The sequence below is a fragment of the Thunnus thynnus genome, chromosome 17, assembly GCF_963924715.1.
Source record: "Thunnus thynnus chromosome 17, fThuThy2.1, whole genome shotgun sequence".
NCBI lineage: Eukaryota > Metazoa > Chordata > Actinopteri > Scombriformes > Scombridae > Thunnus > Thunnus thynnus.
The window spans coordinates 26,546,045-26,565,638 of NC_089533.1; the positions used below are offsets into that span (position 1 = coordinate 26,546,045).

The 19,594-nt window shown below is 39.0% G+C and overlaps 1 protein-coding gene and 1 long non-coding RNA gene across 4 annotated transcripts; one reads left to right on the plus strand and one right to left on the minus strand.

Moving 5' to 3' along the window:
• The first annotated feature begins 277 nt into the window (after positions 1–277).
• Positions 278–1,836, plus strand: LOC137167857 (uncharacterized). The gene is made up of 3 exons (XR_010924203.1): positions 278–399; positions 477–528; positions 1,380–1,836. It is a non-coding gene; the product is annotated as an uncharacterized lncRNA (long non-coding RNA).
• A 472-nt stretch (positions 1,837–2,308) lies between these two features.
• On the minus strand, positions 2,309–19,309 carry slc16a3a (solute carrier family 16 member 3a). 3 transcript variants are annotated; one of them, XM_067570166.1, is made up of 7 exons: positions 16,724–19,309; positions 11,524–11,636; positions 10,917–11,180; positions 10,315–10,458; positions 7,788–8,410; positions 7,509–7,689; positions 2,309–7,193 (listed from the first exon to the last, which is right to left on the minus strand). In XM_067570166.1, exons 3-7 carry the CDS (start codon positions 11,137–11,139, stop codon positions 6,790–6,792), a joined length of 1,575 nt encoding a protein of 524 aa, XP_067426267.1. In that variant the 5' UTR covers positions 11,140–11,180; positions 11,524–11,636; positions 16,724–19,309; the 3' UTR covers positions 2,309–6,789. The 3 variants fall into 3 exon arrangements, with proteins under 3 accessions (XP_067426267.1, XP_067426266.1, XP_067426265.1); XM_067570165.1 differs by having other exon boundaries at positions 16,481–19,309; XM_067570164.1 differs by having other exon boundaries at positions 15,966–19,309.
• Between the last annotated feature and the right edge of the window lie 285 nt (positions 19,310–19,594).

Genomic DNA, 19,594 nt, shown 5'->3' on the forward strand with positions numbered 1-19,594 from the left:
TGATTAGAAATGTTTTGTGTGACAAATCTTCATTTTCAAAGTAACTAATAAAACGTACATTATTTTACCCTGAAACATAATGTAGAAGTATAAAGTAGCATCACATGGAAATATCCAAGTTAAGTTTATAAACTGTACCTAATTACAGTATGCACTTGGTTACATTCCACCTTTTAATGATAATTGCCTACTTAATGTAACCTACATGGATTATGGGGCTACAAAACCCATATGTGATTTAGAGATGTAATTACATGTTGTTCCCACAAGGGGGCGCATATACATTGTACGCCTGTTATGTTGAGGGAGCGACGTGCCCACTTTGTTTTACCGCAGCAGCACTCTCAAACACAGCAGACGTGTGAGCATGTAAACAACAGAAAAAGCGAGCATTTCTTGGTATGAAACTCCGCAAAATAGTCATAAAAGTCCATAAATGTCCATGTAACAATGCTAATAAGTTTCTCTTTTAACAGAAGTCCAACTGTGAGCGAGAGGGAAACAACTTCTGTCAAGTGAGAACCTCCGGTGAGTTGCCATGTTGTCTTCTAGTCTGTTGTTGTTTACCACTGTGAAGGGAAGCTGCAGCAAACTTACTGTTGAGTCAAGATACTTTTCATAGAAACCAACCGATGATTGTAAAAATGTGGTCTAATGTTTGTTAAATGCTTTAGAGCAACTGGTTCATTGTATTTATAGTCTGAAAAGATCGCTAGCTGTTAATCGCTAGTCGCTAGCTGCTAACGGCTAAGCTAGTCGCTAAGCTAATCGCTAGCTCTGGCTAATGGAGCTATTGACACCGTGTTCGTTGTCTTTATAGATCCATGGTCAAAACTCTAAAGGACCATTGCACTGTTTTCTAATATGTTTTAATGGGAATTGTGCACTTTAATGTTTTAAATGCCATTAAATGGTAATTTAACCGATTTTGGTTGCTAGGTATACATGTTAAGTGAATCATAAAGGATAATTTAGTTCATTTTCTTGATTAAGTCACCAGTTCCATTAAAATGGTGCATAGAAATGTAACAATACAGCAAATAATTTGGGTAAATGTTAAAATATTAATTGTTTTGACATAAGAAATTCATAATAAGCAGTCTGTTACTTTAAGTATAGAAATGTTAATGTGACAGGGAAAATTCATTGTAAAGAATATATTGTTAAAGTTAAAAAGACATCTGTTTTAAAGAAATTCATGGTAAATTGTTCATGTTAAAATTACCAGTTGTTAAAATATGGTCATTTTAGTACAAGTATATCCTTAATTGTTGGTTATATGATGTATGATATTCTGAGGGAGAAAATAACTTAATGAGATCTCATCTTTGACACATAAAGATAACTGAATAACTTATTTTCCTGCACTATCTGTGTAGGTTGGTTTTTTGTGACCAGATAGAATCAAAGATGGCGAGCCCAGCTCATGACCCTGTGGCCGGTTGGAGAAACGGTGTTGGCCAGACCATAGGAACTGCCCACAGAGGACATCTGATTTAAAGTGATACCCATTTTCATTGGGTTACAGATAAGACACACATTAATTATCCTACCCGGGTAGTAGTGATAGTAGTGACATTAGACGTTTGGAATGGATACAAAACAACTTTGAACTGAACTCTTGAGCTCTTTAATCAGAAGGAGTCCCCACGGATTAAAGGGACATTTAGTGAACTAAAGAACATTTCAGTGGAGGTTTTCCACCTCCATAAAGGACTATTTCTGTTTATTTTCTGATTTGATTGATTTATTTTTTATTTTCCATTCTTTAAAACTTAAAGTCTTGCATATTATCGTGTATAAGTCGAGGCAATAAATTGTCACTGTTCAACCATACATTAATTCATTCTCTGAATTATTCAAGACAACTGCTCATCGGACCTAGTTAGATGTTAGCGTCTTACTACCACTGTTGGTTAACACTGAAGATGCTACATTAACAAATTTTGCTTCAAACATTATTACATGTTTCTCAAAGATGTGTTTGAAACAGTGTTTGCCTGTTCACTTAATGGGTTCAATCACTGAAATATATTCTGCTATGTGTTGTGTTTACAGTGCTTGTTTGCTCCGATGCCTTTATTCACCATCATCTTTTTCATAATAATTGTTAAAGTAATTATGCAAACACACAAATAACTGCAAACTAATTGGAGATTTTAACAGGAATATAGGCCTCATATTGTGTATTTAATGGTGTCAAATTCACACAACCAGCTCATACCCCAAATGGGTTGCTAATATCGCTCATAAGATACATAAGCTGACTTGGTTTATGATGACATTTTTACAAAAGACATTTAGACAGTTGGGTTGAGCTGGATTTTATTCCCTCAGAATAAATATGTATTTTCACACAATGGATACAGAATCTTGTAACACAAAAATTAACGTTTGAAATGAAAGTCCAGTTCAGTCGGTGTTGACGGATGAGAGGTGAGTGAAAGTGTTTTAACAAGGCATTGCTCCATTTTTACACTAATGGTAACATGAAATGTAACCTTCTGGAAATAAATCCAACATATTGTTAAAGCAGCAGCATGGTTTGTGTGTACACTAGGCTCAGAGGTGAGGTTTTCTTAACTCCTGCAGCTTACTCACACATACGCACATAGATTCAAATCACAGTGAGTTGTGTTTTTCTAGGAGAAAACTAAATAAAAGAGCAAAAATAATGAGGTAAATACATTGTCTTTTATGAAAGCACAATGATCTGTAACATCTAAAAATCAAATATCAAATATTTTTATATTTAATGACCAGTCATATAAAAGCATTAAAAAAATAAAATAAACTTTTTAGTAAGCAGTTATTGCAGGTGGATTGTTAAAGAAACTCACCATTGTTTTGGTAGACTGTCCTGCTGACCAGAGTACCTGTTAACTGATAAAATCATGGCTCTTTTCTAAACTGGGTGACACTCCACTTGAAGTCCCACACACTGTTCTTCACTGTCAAATACATCCGTCACCATGGATACTAATAGATGCATTGCTCACCCAGCTGCCGTGTTATGTGCTGTGTCCCTGCAAATGCACCACCAGTAACTGACTATTTTAGGGATGAAGTGATATTTTCTCTTTTTATTTTAACTTTCCTATGCTTTCTCATTTTTTTAAGTCTACAATGAAAAGGCAGTAACAGGAAAATATAGCAGAGATTTATGTGTTTGACCTAAAATGAATGAAGCAGCAGGACAGAACTTAAATGTGTCTGTTTTCTTTTTTCTTTTCAAGCTATGACTTAAAGGAATACTCAAAGAGATTGAATTGATGTTTTCATCTAATTCTTACAAAAATAGCAAATCACAAAATGTGAGATTTGTGAAATGCTTGGAGCCCACTATTGAACACATTGTGTGCTCCAGTCTCAGTATAGAGTATTCCTGTAAGTAAATGCTATTAGCAATAGTGGGCTCCATGCAAACATTTAAGGCAGCAATATTTTTTATTTGTTGACATGGTCACAAACATTTGCTAATTTACTCATCCAGCAGACACAGAGCAACATTAACATTCATTTAAAGTCATTTTTAGAATGAATGTACAAGGAATGAAGGTACAATATTCACTCTCCTTGCTGTGTTTTTGGTCTCACCAGCTCCTGAAGGAAATATCTGGCTCTGCAGCTGCTAAATGCTCCACTATGTTCACCAGCTAGTCCCTAAGTGTGTCCATTTGCTGTTTGGTGCTGAGCAGGTAGTGTACTAGTGTTTTCACTGAAAACATCTACCTGTTGCTGGCGCTGCTGGAAGCAAGGCTGATGAGAGCGGTGAAAGTTAACCCGAACAGTAAGGTTGCAGGCCAGAAAACTAACACAATAAACTGAAAGACTGTATAGCTGTAGGGAATTGCAGAGTTGGGTGATAATCTTTTGTGAATCCTTATAAATTATGCATAGTAATTTTACCCTTTGATGTAGATAAAAACATTGATCGGTGGAGCTTTAAACATATTAACACCAAGTAAGTATGTTAAAGGAGGCCTAATAGCTGGACAGCCTACCAAAACCTGATGTATTGCTGCAAGTAATTATGGTATATCCTGGTCACAATTCCAACAGTATCCTAATATTTTACAACCTGGGTCATTATTTCATGATTTCAGCCACCATTCCACCATCTGATTACATTTTGCTTTTTTTTTTTAACTTGTGTGAAACTAAATACAAACCAAGTAGAAAATAAACCAAATTTTCCTTTAATATTCTGTTTCACTGAAACACACATTAATAATACAGACATTACAATACATATAGGCAACATGAGTTTGAGGAAAAAGCAATCTACTGGTCAGTTCAGTTCTATTTTTGCCCTGCTGTTAGCCATGTCTGTCGTCCTTTGGTCCTTAGAAAAATACTGTACTCCACTATTTCTTTCTCATCTTTTCTTTTGTCTACTTGTAGACCACAATGTGACCTTTTGTGACCCAATATATCCTATAATTTATTACAGTAATTTATTATGCATCCCTGTGGGGATGAACCCTTTTCAAATTTATCACCCCATGGGCCCCCCTCTGGTGCCACCTCCAGGACAACTATCACATGTTTAACCTTCTAAAACAAAACTCTAAAGATAACACAATAATCAGTTTATTGCTAGATTCAACTAGCAATTTCATATTTTACAGTGTAATAAATGTTTAACCCCTAGTGGCAGCTAGCCTGGCTTTAAATGTTTACTCATGTTCTTTTGGTAAGGTAACAAGTGCTTTTTGGGGACAAATGCAAATTGTCAACACATAAGCTTGATATCAACATTTAACCACAGTCACATATACAATTAAGTGCTGCTCAAAGTCTGTGGAGTGAAAGTGAAGCAGCGCAAATGAAGCTACCTTCAACCTACAGGTTTTCGTTTACTGTATTACAACCTCTAGATTTTAAATATCACACTTCAAATATGCTTTGGTGAAATATCCAAAAGACTGTTAATATCTCCTGCAACACAGTGATTATAACGATAACAAAGATGTGGAGAATATTTGGGCCTTGCTCATAATCCAATGAAGAATCACAAAGCTATCACAAGACCAGCAACAACCTTCAAACTGCAACACTGACACATGTAGCATCCATTAGCAACCATTTAATACTGATACAATATAAACCACTTTTCACTAAAAACATTTAAGTCTGTTTTAACCGTGAAAGCACGGGCCATGTGGGAAGATGCTTTCTGCTTTGATAATACCAGGTAGTGATGTGAGCTTTTAGCTTTTTGTCAGCAAGCAATAACCATGTTAAGTGTTCTTACTCAAAAAAGCTGCTCTGACTCTTTCTAACACATTGTAAGAAAAAAGCAACCTTGTGTATTTAAAGGATAAGGGCTGGAACTATCTATAATTTTCTCGTGTCAACAAATCCCATGAAAATACAAAACCAACAATGTTGTTAGTCTGTCTCTAAATACTTTCTGACTTCCCTACCCTGTCTGTGGCATTCAAGCCCATTGGTTCCTACAGAAGACGTAAATCTATTAAAATGTACGTATAGTCTTGTTTTTAAAAAAGCTGCGTTATTTCCTAAAACAGCTGGTCACTGTAGTTTTTAGCAAACATTACTCAGACAGAGTATTATTTTCTGCATGGTTTAATATATATGTTTCTTGAATTAAGTGTGTGGACCATAGACTATATAAATATAGAGGTAGCAAGGTGTGGCGTCACCTGTTGGTTTGCATTGGAGCCAGTTTGAAGCCCAGAGTTGCAGCTCATGGTCGGCGCCATCTTTTCCATCTATAGCCAGGATCTTCAAATAATGAGTGCAGGGTGTTGCTTTCCATGCTTTGGAAACACGTCCCGCTAACTTGGACCCAAACTAATGCTAGCTTACTGAGAGAGAGGAGGTAGAGCAGCAGTTGAGCCAAATGTCCAAAATGACCACCAGCACACTTATTAGAGGCCATGAATTTAGAGACTGAGACTATAATGACTCATTGAAAAAAATGACTATTTCTAGAGAGAAGTTGACGCTTTTGCCAATGATTTTCTGAAGCCAGCATCTAGTGGCCGTCGGTGGCATTGCAGTCTAATATACTTCCGCATTGAATTCTGCCTCTTGCCATGGTAGTTGCTGCCTGGTATGAACCTGTTGCCTTATAGCGACCAAGATAGCTAGAGTGCTAGTACATGTAAGCTAGCAACCCTAGTTAAGTGTTAGTAAGCCTGCTATCTAGCTCAGACAGCTACTGTGATTGACTATTGCTAGTGTATTTCCAGTTGGCTAGTGTGTTAGTGATTTGCTTACTGGTAGTTCTTACATTACTGTCACTTGATTCTAGCAGTACCTTTTCATGAGGTGCACAAAGGAACTTCACTGTGCCCCTTTCTGGTGTGCCAGGTCTCTAGTAGGATAAAGTAATTGTTGGCTTTGGTCTTTTCATAGGATTTGTTGGCACAAAGAAAAATAAAGAATATTGCCAGAATGATCCTTTAACTTTATTTGCTGGTGGCTACATACAAATAAAACTCTTGATTTAAACTGTATTCACAAGGCAGTGCTATAATTGTGTTCTTCTATTGTCTACTATTGACCACCACACTTCAACATCTAGTGATAAAATATTGCTGACATACATAACTGTTACTATTTCCTATGGCAGTGACATGGATCAGCCCCCCTGCAAAGGATAAAGATGAACACCTGAATTGAACACTGAATAATGGGAAAAGCACTACTATCCAGGGTGCTCATGAACACTTCAAAGTACACTTAATCCTGGGTTATTTAAAAAAGGAATGACTATAGCCTGCAAGTATAATCTCATCCAGTGTTCTTCATCCTTGCTCATAGGCATGTTTCAGGACTTGTGGCCACCTCACCATTTTGTTGAGGCTCTTTCAAAAACCTTTCCACTTCCTGTGAGCCCACTGTTACACTCTCAGGCCTGACCTCCTCTGCTTTCTCTTTGTCTTTCTCCTCTTCCTCCTTTAACTCCTTCACTGTCTCCTTCTCTTGCTCCTCTCTTGCTCCTTTCTCCTCTTCGTCATTCACCTCTATGGCTTTGCTGCACACCTCCACCTTGGCACTGTCTGTAACTGTGACATTCTCCAGATTGTCTGCTGGCACTGAAGGCTTGTTTCTGATAAACAGGAAGTTACAAGTAGCCAGAACCACAGCTGAGAGGACCACCTCGCTTCCTGCCAGCAGGAAGACATACATGTAATTCTTGGTGGCATCAAGAAGCCGGCCTGGAAAATAGGAAAGAGACAGAAGGAATCAGATGAAAGGATGAAATGGGAGAACTACACAGAGTGATATAATTAAGTAAAGCTGGTCATCGATGAGATAATGCTAATTTACATGCACAAGTAGAAACTCCTTGATAACGCACAGCCTGCAGCAGTTACAGCAGACTTGTCACAACTAGTCTGTCTAAAATTTGGAGTACTAAGGAATGAGAGGTAAACTGGGTGACATGCAGCTATTTGCATGGGTTTTGATCACATGTCAGTTTGTCAATATTGAACAATACTGTAGATGGAGATGGATCTTTGCTTACTGACCTGCACCAGGTGGCCCCACCAGCACAGCAATAGACTCCATGAGCAGGACCAAGCCAATGGCACTGGAGAACCTCTCAGTACCAACTATTGCCATGAGAACCTCAAACTGCAGTGCACCCACCATGCCGTAGGAGATGCCAAAGAAGATGCAGAAGACCACTAGAGATGTGTAGCTATTAGCCTGGGAACCAATGTGAAATGCACTTTGAAGGGTTTGTTTTAGTTTTATATCAGTGGGTTAAACCTTTTCTTTCCAGTTCAAAAAGAGGATTTACCTACCTGTGATCCGACCAGGTCAGTGATTCCATTGAAGATCAAAGCAAAGCTGAAGAGGTAGACGCAACGAGGCCGCACCCATTTCAGTCCGGCGATCACCCCACATGTGGGCCGTGCAAATATGTCAATGAAGCCCAGGATAGTGAGCAGCAGAGCTGATTTGGTGTCCTCATTCCCCAGTTCCTTAGCATAGCTCACTACAAACACTGGAGGCACAAACAGCCCCAGTACCATGATGGATGCTGCCACGGTGTAGATGACAAAGCCACAGTCTTTGACCACAGAGAAGTCCAACAGTTTGGCTTTGGGCTTCTTCGTCTTCTTCTCTGACCCCTCTGTTCCCTCTTCTTTGTCCTGTTCCAGGACCTTGGCCTTGAGGCTCTTAGGGGCGACCAGAGGCTTCATTAGTGCAGCGCACACACAGCAGTTGAGTAGAATGCCACCCAAGATAAGGAAACCTCCTCTCCAGCCATACTGGTACTGGAGGACCTGGCCCAGTGGTGAGAGGCAGCACAGGGCCACAGGGCTTCCTGCAGCTGATAGCCCATTGGCCAGAGGACGCTTCTCACTGAAGTAGCGGTTGAGCATAATCAGAGATGGTTGGAAGTTCAGGGCTAACCCCAGACCTACAGCAAAGGAAAGAAAGTTTTATATTCTTATACTTTTATTTCCCATCATAAACTTACATTTAATTGTCTAATACTTTCAGATCCATTGTTTTGGTGCCAATGTGGATTTGTAATTTCCCCAAAAGAAGAGGTCAATCTGCCTCTAATGGGCTTATATACACTAGTGTGATGACTGATACTTTGTCTTATTTGTGAGTGATATGCATGATATCAATATGCATAGTTGTAAGTAGGAACTGTTTAGTAAATTCTCCTCATCAGTGCATTTGAGGATGTCTGTATCAATCCTAACTACTCCACACAGTGTTTTTACATTATGTAGGGGGCATACATGTTCAAGCTAGGAGTTAAATTGCTCTTTAAAGCCAGGCTGTGCAAGTTTTGCTGTGATAGAAGTCACTGTGGTCACAAGTGACAAATGCAGGTAAATGGTAAATGCTAAAAAAACAGTGCAATATAGCAGTAGTAGTAGTAGTGAAGACTTGTCAAGTCATAGAAATGACTCAGTAATGTCATTTACTCAACAATATGAAGTTAGCTTACATTAGCTAACACTAGCCACCATAAGTTACCAGACCAAGTAAGGCTATAACGGCGAAAACTTTGACAGTACAATAATAAAGAAAGTGCGCATTTTATTGCTCATGAATTCAACTTTTCCTTTGTAAGAGGAGGACTGCGCTTAGAAAGCAAAGCAGAAAAAGAGCTTCAGGCAAGACCCGCTCACACATCTGGTTGACACTAGCTAGAATCAAAGTGGATTGTCTGTGGAATCAAAAATTGCATGCTCCTGATTAGTAGAAAAGCATCCTCTACTACCCAAAAATACTTCTTCAGATGACAATCATGCTGTTTGTTGTACTAATAAGCATAATCTTGTCCTCAATAACTCTATGTCTCTGCCAGTAATGTTAGCTAACATTCTTGTAAGGAAAAAAGTCCCAGATTTATGGACTAATTAATTGCATTAATGTCCTTTTACTTGCAATAAATTTTATTAAAGATTCAATTTTGCGGTCCTTAGACCTTCATTAGGTAAAACTCACTTCTCTTGCCTGTTGACATTTCCTCCTTCGCACCTTCCTACAAGAAACTGAAGGTGTGCATGAGCCTTTACAGTTAACATTTGGACGTAATTCATCTACAGTCCCACTGAAACAGCTGGGACAAACCACAAAAACACACAGGCAAGCACGCTGACATTTATAAAAAGGTAATCTAATATAATATCAATGGTTGTTGATGTAGTGCTAATGTTACTTTCAGTCTGCTGTCTTTCATGTGGCTATATTTAGGAATTTGACTAATCATGAAAACTAGACTACAATGTCTTTACTTTTTATTGACTAAAAGTAGACAAAAACATAAATCAGATTACTTAGATATGAGTAAAATAATATACATTTTTGTCAAAAGACTGAGATTCAACTAAATCAACATGGTGCCAAATTAAAAAAGTGCCAAAATTAACACTGTTGGTGACAAAATCCACATTCCTCGCTCCATTCTCAAAAATGCATCAAACTAAGCTACTGTAATATGAGGCCTCAGCAGTCTGAGTTAGCCAAATTGAGTGGATATATTCCAAAGTTACCATCTTTTTCGTACAAAATTCCCTCTGTGTTTCCACTGACTGTTTTCTTGCTGAGCTGCACTTTTACACACAAAGTGCTGAAGATTCACATAAGCTTCAGCAGAATTTCTGAATGCATTTTTGCACGTAAATGAATGTAGGAGAAAAATATTCCAATAATACTCATTTGATAAATGTATACTGAGATAAATGTCAAGTTTTTAAATCATAGGGCTTTAGAGGAATGTATCCTTATATTATGTCACATATTAAGATATATCCTAATGTCAGCTTGCAGGAAATATAAACTTTCAGCAGACAGTCAGACCTGTAATGACCCCCGTAGTGAGGTAGATGTGGATGATGCTGGTGGAGAAGGAGGCCAGGATCATTCCCAGAGAGGCAAACAGGCCTCCCACCATCATCACCGGACGACAGCCAAAGCGGTTCACCAGCACACTGCAGAGAGGACCTGAACACAGTGTAACACACTCAGTCAGGCTGTGTGTGTGTCTTGGTAGTTTGTTGCTTCTTTTAGTGTGAGAGACAGCATGTAAATAAGAGAGCTTCAAAGGTTTTGGAGGCTGAGAAGATGAAGTTGATATTGATCTTCTCATCTGACTCTGGGTATGGCAGCATACAGTAGAGTAGTTGGACCTTTATATTAATATGCTTAATATGCTTATTCTTTTTCTTGCAGTTAGATGAGAAGTTTGAAGAATGTAACAAAATCTGACTACAAGCACCTCTAAAGCGCACTTTATCTCGTTATATCTCAGTCTCCATTGGTTGCCTGGCAGCTGTTCCCAGCCAAGTAATAGTTCTGTACATAACCCCCTTTGTGGACATTAGCTTCACAAAAGTAGTGTCTGCTGTTGTGTCACCTGCTGTATGTGTGTATTGTATGTATGTATACAAGCAGTAGCCTACCTGTGCCATAGAGCATGGCCAACAGGATGGAGGAGATCCAGGCGGTGTCGCTGTATCCCACCCCAAACTCCCTGATCAGCTCTTTAAAAAAGACACTGACCGCTTTAGGGAAAGCGTAGGAGAAGCCTGTGATGACAAAACAGCCAGCAAGCACCGCCCAGCCCCACCCTCCATCTGGAGCCTTCACCCCCCCTGCACCCACATCCACTGCCACGCCTCCCATGGTGTTCTAGGGCTGTGTCTTAGTGGAGGCAGACAGAGAAGCTGGAGAAAAAATGAAAACAATAACATTGAATTCACATTTGAAACTGCAAATGCATCTAAATCAGTTCTGCACCATGAATACTGGCCATCAGCAACAAGCCACATTTAACATCACTGTTCTGTTCATCTCTATCTTCATTAGAGCAGAGCAACACCCTCCACACTTACTGAAAAATGAATATATATATATATAATAATAAATAAATAAATAAAATCTCAGACTTTGGCACCCTCTGGCTGAAATATAAAACAGACTAAAACATACATATCTGTGTGTAGGGATACACAGAAGTGATTGGTTACTGTGGGACAGGGAGGCTCAGAAAGGTTGTGATATGCACACCTCAGAAATCTTCACAGCCACACATAATGTGTAGCAGCCGTCCTGGCATCAAATACTGCTGATTGGCTGAGCAGAAGAGTGGGATTTTCAGGAGCACCGAGACCAACCTGCGACTGGAAATAAAACAAAGAACATCAGAAAATTAGTCTATCTCTTTATTTCAGATATTCCAATTTTTTAGGTCTGCGAATGGATGGAATTAGTTTCCAGGTTTCTTCTTCAATTCCTTTATATTGCATTCATTTTGTAATACAAAGGGACTTTTTCAGGGAGCAAATGAACGTTCGCTAAGCCCCGCCCCACTTATTTGCTGATAAGTGATAACCTTGGTAGCTTTATCACTGGAAATTCATAATAATTTTTGAAACAGTGGGTCCTTGATTTCAGACAGAGGTATACAAAAGCAAGCTTCTTATTTCTAGCCAGTGACAGTCTGCATGCTGAGATGATAACTGTCCTAGCAGCTGAAGCTAGCCAACTAATCAAGCTAACATTCATGAGTTGGTTGAAAACGTTGTCATCAGCTGATTTTACATCTTCCAACGGGCTCATTTTGAAATGGTAAATGGACTATACTCATATAGCGCCTTTCTAGTCCTCCGATCACTTTTTTACACTACGAGTCACATTCACCCATTCACACACATTCATAGGCTGATGGCAGGAGCTACCATGCAAGGTCCCAACCTGCCCATCAGAGGGAATCTAATCATACACACACATTCACACACTGATCAGGAGCAATTTGGGGTTCAGTATCTTGCCCAAGGACACATCGACATGCAGACTAGAGGAGCCGGGAATTGAACCGCTGATCTTCCAATTAATGGATGACCCACTCTACCTCCTGAGCCACAGCCACCCCTTAAATATATATTTATGTTAGAGGACAGACTTGTTGCTGACTAGAAACTCGCGTGTTACTGCTCTATTGAAACATGACCCAGCCACACGGAGATTACCATCACTGTTAAGTCTGTATATGTTATCAGGGAAGCCTAGTTAAATTGTTGGTAGTCATTACTAACCTGATGTATATATATTGTATTTCTCATTTGTTTCAGACCACCTACCTGCCTTTGATACATGCCATAATTGAGTCTACTGTACCGCTGTGCTGTAATAGGGATAAATCAGTCACTAAATGGTCAAAGCTCCATCCTGTCTCCAAGCATAAGATCAGACTCTAAAATAATCATTTTTGGCTGTTTAGTTACATAGTTGGCAAGACAGCAGATGCAATCATCAACCTACAATTCATAGATGACTCCCTGTAACTCCTGAGCTTCAGCCATCATTCTAGTTTAGAAAAATCATAAAGCTTTTGTTTTTTACAGATTCTCACAGGGAAAATATTTTGAAAATTGGTCAAAGTTGTGGTATAATGCTTTACTTTCGAGCTACATCCACTAGTTCCTCAGTTATGGGACAATGCAGCAGGACAGTCAAATCAACGAAGGAGTTTTTGAGGCAAAACAATGAAATGTTCTTAACTGACCAAGTCTGACACCTGACCTCAATCCAACTTATCACACGTTTTACTGCTGAAGACCAGACTGAAGTCAGAAAGCCCCAGAGGCAATGTGAAGACTGCAGTATAGGTGTGGCAGAGAGTCACCACCGAAGATATCAAGTGTCTGCTGATTTCAGACAGTCATTGACTGCGCAACAATCAAATATAGTATATGGCTTTATTACCTTTGTGAGACCTCATTTGGGTCACTCTAAGGTGATTAAGAAGCTTTCTGTCTACTTAAAGATACCTTTTAGAGTTTCTAACCTCTAATAGCAATTTTTTTTGGCATTAAAATGGCCAAATATCCAATAATTACTTCATTCAAACACAGATAGTTGCAGTTGCACCCACATACAGATTCCAATATTTTCCCCCCCATCACCTTCAGTCTTTTGTATTTACAAGCCAACAGTAAACAGAACAACAAGTGTGATTTACTGATACACTGTATCCTATCATGCTTGGTAATGGGCCAGCACTGTTGTCTGTGATTTATAGCTCCACTGGGTCTCTGCAGCCAGACGTGGCTTTTACCACTACAACTATACATTAGTACCTCAGCCAAGAACACCCGCACATGCAGGCTTATGTGCATAAGATACAGACCTATGAGTTCAAATTTATTAACATCTTAGTTCTCTCTGGATTTCTAAAAATCAAAGCAGTGAAGACATCAGCTAATATACAATTTCTTGAAGAGCTAAAGGAACGAGTTTAATGCAGGCTGAGCTCAGGCCAAAACAGCCAAGAATCCAGTGTCTCCAGGTAACATGATCATTTCAAGCCTCACGCTGACGGGAATCAGACGTGACCAGCCTAAAAAAAACTTAGGACCAACAGAGCCTGTGTGTTTCAGTCAGTCCCTGTGGCAATATGCTGCATTATTAAACAGTCATACACAGATTTGAAAAATATCCTGAGTACATTGTTTAGACTGCAACATCTGCCTTCATCAAAATGTCCTCTGAGTCTCCTTGGATGGAGGATAAGTCTTGACGTTACAGCTTGTGCCAAAATCTAACTAATTGATGCTGCTTTGCTTATCAGCAAACAACTCAGGTGCACTCTCTGATTTTAGCAGACAGTAGTTCCCCAAAGTCCTAAAATAAATGTCCAGCCAGCTCAATGTTGACATATAAAAACTTGAGTTGAGTTTGAGTTTTAAAACATCAACAGTGTGCTGGAAATTTGGGGACACTAGTGGGTGCATTAGCAAAAATGTACCTTTAGGCCTTGAGGGTAGATTCAACAAGTCCAAAAAGCAGAAATATTTCAATAACATTTAACTTTTACAAATAATTTATCTGCAATTAAAATCTGTTATTCTGAGGGCCCCTACTGACCCAAGTGGGTTTGCAACTTTTACATGGTCCATTCCTCCACAGGATTATAGGCATATTCTTAAACATTGCCAAAAGCATCTCAGGTAAACTGCACAGCTGCTGTCCTAAAAGCCAGGTCCTCCCATTAAAAGCATAATTCTCTTACCCAGAAGGCTAATATGTAATGTATAATGGACGGTATAATGAGATAATGTTGTATGTTATGTAACTTTACATGCTGCATGACACTGGCTCTGACCCCCAAATGTTAGCTATTCATAGGAACAACAAAAGCACACATCAGCTGGGATTTCAGTGAGGCAGGTTATATTAACAACTGATTAGCTGATTATGTGTGATGTGAAAGTTGTATCTCATAATGATAAGCCCACAGAGAATTATCAACCAACTCTGCAGCTCCCCTTCGCTCTATGGAGTATTTTAGCCTCTTTGAGATCATTTGGTTTTCCAGGCTGCAACTTTAATGTTTTAGTTCATTCTCACTGCTCTCATCAACTGTTTCCAGCACCAGCAGGCAGCAAGAAAGCTCTGATAAACATATTGTACACTACCTGTCCACCACCTAACAGCAGACAAAGTTAGCAACTAGCAAGTGAACATGGAGGAGCCATACACAGCTAACAGGAGAGTGAATTTTGGACTTACATTCATCAGGTGTTGACTTGAATTTAATGCTAATGTTAGGCTGTGTGGGCTTGAAGTGTAAATAAGCAACTGTTAGCTTGTCCTGCTGCCCCCAAGTGGCCAGAGATGAATGAATGCATCTTTAAATGTTTAATGTGAAAACAGTTAAGTGCATTGACAACAACAAAAGAATAATTCAAGGTATTGACACATAAAGTGCTAGTGCTCTGGGACTTAGCAATGGCATAAAGAAAACTGAATGTGTTATCATTCATCATTTTTAAGTTAAAATAATTCAAATTAGTGTATTGGCATGTTACATGACACACACTAACCCTAACCATCCCCCTCCTCATGCCTAAACCAAACGGGTAGTTCTGGGTCTGAAAAGTGAAGCCAATGCGGAAGTGCCTTAAACCTGCATCTCTTTAATGGCCATCAGGGAACGACTCCACTGGCTCCAAAAAGAAGTCTGATTGTGTAGAAGTCTATGAGAAAATGACCCTACTTCTCACTTTATTTATTACCTTAGTAAACAGTTTCCTATAATTTCCCTATGATGTTCATTTTGTTAATTATGGCCCTATTTTAATTTAAATTTGATGATAAAGCAGGGTATGCTTTAGGGCGTGGCTACATTGTGACTGACAGGTCGCTATTACAGCAACAACGTTGGTTAGGTAACATAACCAAGGTGTAACCCCAGATTCAGAGTATAGGCGTAGTTATCACTATTTCAGTGTGTTTTCAGGTCATGAAAGTTAATTGTAACAGTTTGGTTGCCTAAAAAAGTCTTGTTCAGTGTTTGGTTGTACTAAAAGACCCTCTAAGGAATCGAATGTTCATTTTTTCCCAGTAAGTACATTTTGTTTGAATGGTTTTAAGCCTGTTTTTCACTAGTGAAAATTAGCATTAGCATTATCAAAGTTAACCATAGACTGTAAATGCACCGTACTAACCAAGCTAGCAGCTAGCGTTAGGGTCAACTCCACCCTCTTGTCCAATTATGGTCACTTCTCATCACCTCTGGCTCCAAAAATCCAAGATGGCAACGATCAAAATGCCAAACTACATGGCTACGTCCATTATTTTTATACGATCTATGGCCTAATCCTAACTAAGTGGGCGTGTTGTGTAGTAAAATGGGTGTGTCATGTAGATACTGGAGTTCACAATGTTGGGTATATACGTCTGTATAAACAAATCAAATTGATATTTTTAATTTAAGAAAGGTTATTAATAATTATAGTGATAATAATTTCATATCTATCACTTCAGTGTCATGCCCTTCACATGAAAATGTTTTCAACTTTTTTCCATTTAGTTCTCTCTGAGTAAATTACTCTATATTGTATAAATAGAAATTTCGAGTTTCAATACTATCACAAACAAATCCCGAGTTGTTCAGTGTAAAGTAACGTCACTCCACACATCATCCCTGCATGAAGATACAGTATTTAATGAGGAGTCTAACCTGTTCTGTCTGGATGTCGCTGCATGCCTCAACTCTTGTCACGACGTGTACCACTGGCTTGCATCGCGCGAGAAAACGTGCATCACAAATGACGAAATATGGTCCCAAATAGCCAATAAAAGGGTGTCACTGGGAGTGTGACAGACGCCTCCCTCTGCTTCACTCACACCAGTCCCACACCACAGACATGCGTATGTAGGCTATATAAGAAGAGAGAGCGGCCCAGACTGCTGAGCTTCTTACCGGGTGATGCTGAGAGCTGACCCTCCTCCTGCCTCCTGACTCCTGCCTCAGCACCGGAGCCGCGTTTCTCCCTGCACGTCTGCCTGCAGAGCGGCTGTCCCCGTGCTGCTGGGTCCTAATGCCCCCACCTCACAGGCCTCCCACTCTGCTATTTTGGGCGTTTTGTTTATTTGAACAATGTAGGGACTGGTTGGCTCTCTCTCTTAGGTCTGGGGATTTATCCAAATAAGTGCTTATAACAAGATTAAGATCAAGGACAATTGGGAGCCTAAAATACTGGGATGCAGTATCTTTGATTAAAGACCAGACAGCATAGATCCCAATTGCACAAAGTGGCTTGACAGACATAAAAAGGAATGGTCAAAATCGAATTAGCTATTATAGTTCCTAGGACGGGTCAAGCTCCAAAAATGCCAAAGCCTACACTTCCCATAATGCAACTCAATTATGTCTTTCATTAAATCCTCCCTGCTTCATAAATGTCCAAAACTTTCTCAATACTATGCATGTGGTTTGTAATGCAGGCTTTCTGATTTCAATTTGTAGTCTCCTAGCCCAAGCTAAGCCCTGATGACATCATCATGTTGTTTTCACAGACTTGTCAGAAAACAATATAGTACAGTTTACATGAAGTGATCTTGATGTGTAAAACCAGTAAAGTGCCCCTTTAAAAAACTGGGTTTTATTGTTTTTATTAGTGAAACAACCTGTCTGGCAAACTTGTTTAGCTAGTTTCTTATCACTCAACTTAAAGGACAGTTTTTCAAGTCTGTCTTAAAACAACAGTCAGGTGCCCAAATGAACACTGAAATAGGTTTGTTTTAAGACAGACTTGAAAAATTATGAACCTATCCTTTACCCTAGAAAAGCAAGTTCAGATTAGACATAATCCTTTCCTTTTCAATAAAAATGTTTTTATAATAGTTTTTATGTTTTGTTTTGTTTTGTTTTTAGCTATGTTTGCACTCAACATACACCTGCTGTATTTAAAAATATATCAAACAGATGTCAAAGTTAAATAATAACCATGGGTACAATGGGCTACAGTAGATTTTGACCTTTTAAAAAATACACAAAATATTCTCAGAAATTATTCTTGCCACAGAGCATGAACTGTTTGGCCACATGGGGGCAGTAGAACAGGCTAAAAACACAATTTATATTATCATCTTACAAAGTTGTTGTGACTAATATGCTAGCAAACAATTATTTATTTACACTTCCAGGGAGGAAAGGATTTTGATGTTCAGCTGCTAAACGCTAAACTATGTATGTTCACAAGCTAGTCGCTAACTGTCTAGTGCTGGGCCGGTGCATTATCACTGAGACTGAACCATAAAACCAAAACAATGAGCTGAAAGATGCTAAAATGCAGTTGGGTAATAATTATCAGTGGGTTTATCATGCCTTTCACATGATGCATTGTTGATATAAAAATACTGATTGACTGCCGCTTTAAGAACTAGAGAGATTCATGCTTTGGGGTATGTTTGCTTGATTGAAAGGTGTCTTCTTGTATTACAGTCAGCTGGAGGTGTGTTGCGCTCTTTCCTGTAATGCTCTGATGGACAGAGTGTTAATAATAAGGGGATAAATAAACTGCTGTGCTGTTGCTGTGGGGAAGAGACTGTGGTTTGCTGACGTCAACACTCCACTTCCTGTCCCACTTTAACCCTGGACAGAAAGCATGTGTTTTTGTGTGTGAATTGTCTCTCACTCACACTATAAAGTCACCCCAGCATTTATCTAGTCATTTCCCCCTGGAATTATCCTCCAGATGGCTTGTGTGAACGTGGATGCTCACATGTTTTTCTATTAGTGATATACAAAGAAATTTTCTTCATGTATAGAACTATAAGCCAAATAAATCAATTCTATTTTTTCATTGTAATCCACATTCACATTGTTCTCTGTATCCTTTCCCTCTTTGGTTTGTGGATTTTCAGTGTGGCAGTTATTCTTATCCTGAGCTGGAGATCCTGCAGGGAGGAGCAGCGTGACCTGTTGTATAACTGTCCTGACTGTGCAGCAGGATGCAGGTGCTCAGGTTGTCCGACAGCACCGCCCAGTGGTTACATCATGTCATTGCTGTAAGGAGTTATTTCCTTTCAGCCCCGCGCTGGTTTACTATTACGTGCAGTTTTAAAGCTGCACTGTGAAAACCTGCTCTTTTGTGACACCTTCTGTTCGAAGCAGCATTTATTTTTTATTTATTTATTTTGGCTACGTGGGAGCAGCACAACGTGTTTAAAATACAACACTGACATAATATCAGCTCATGAAGTTGTTATAGTGAGCATAAAAATAATTACCAGTAATACTAATATTAAAGTTCAAAAATATGTTTTTCTTCTTTCTTTCAGTTGTGAGTTTTTTTTACCTTCACTGTGCAGAATGATGTATGTGCAGAATTTTTTTCACATTCATCTGCTAAAAGTGGAAAGTTTCTCTGTGCTCATTGATAATCCAATTTTAAGGGGCGGGCCTACAAGCAAGATAGGTTACATCACAGTTTGGAGGCCAATCCTGGTCCAACTTACACGAGTGTGATGTGGAAAGTTGAAGCCTCCGGTGCACATACATTGAGAATGGACTTTATACTGAAGTAGGAGACATACTGTGTCCAGCAGGGAAATATCTGAAATTAAACATATTTGCATATTTGTAGAATCCGGAATTTGTAATGAGGGAGAAGGAGTACTGTAGATATCATTTTAAGGATTTTAACAAGACAGCTTTTATGTGGAAAACCATATCAGACACTTATTTTTATTCAAATTGAAGTATTTTATATACATTTTAAAACATATCTGGAGGGGATCTTTAACAATAATACCAAGCCAGCCAGTGATGGAGCTCACATGGTTTTTC

Excerpts from the sequence above, each read along its gene's own strand:
- slc16a3a (XM_067570166.1), bottom strand. The coding sequence starts at position 11,139 with ATGGGAGGCGTGGCAGTGGATGTGGGTGCAGGGGGGGTGAAGGCTCCA. Across the intron at positions 7,690-7,787 it reads CTGACCTGGTCGGATCACAG|GCTAATAGCTACACATCTCT; the intron begins GTAGGTAAATCC and ends ATTGGTTCCCAG. Across the intron at positions 7,194-7,508 it reads GGTGGGGCCACCTGGTGCAG|GCCGGCTTCTTGATGCCACC; the intron begins GTCAGTAAGCAA and ends CCTATTTTCCAG.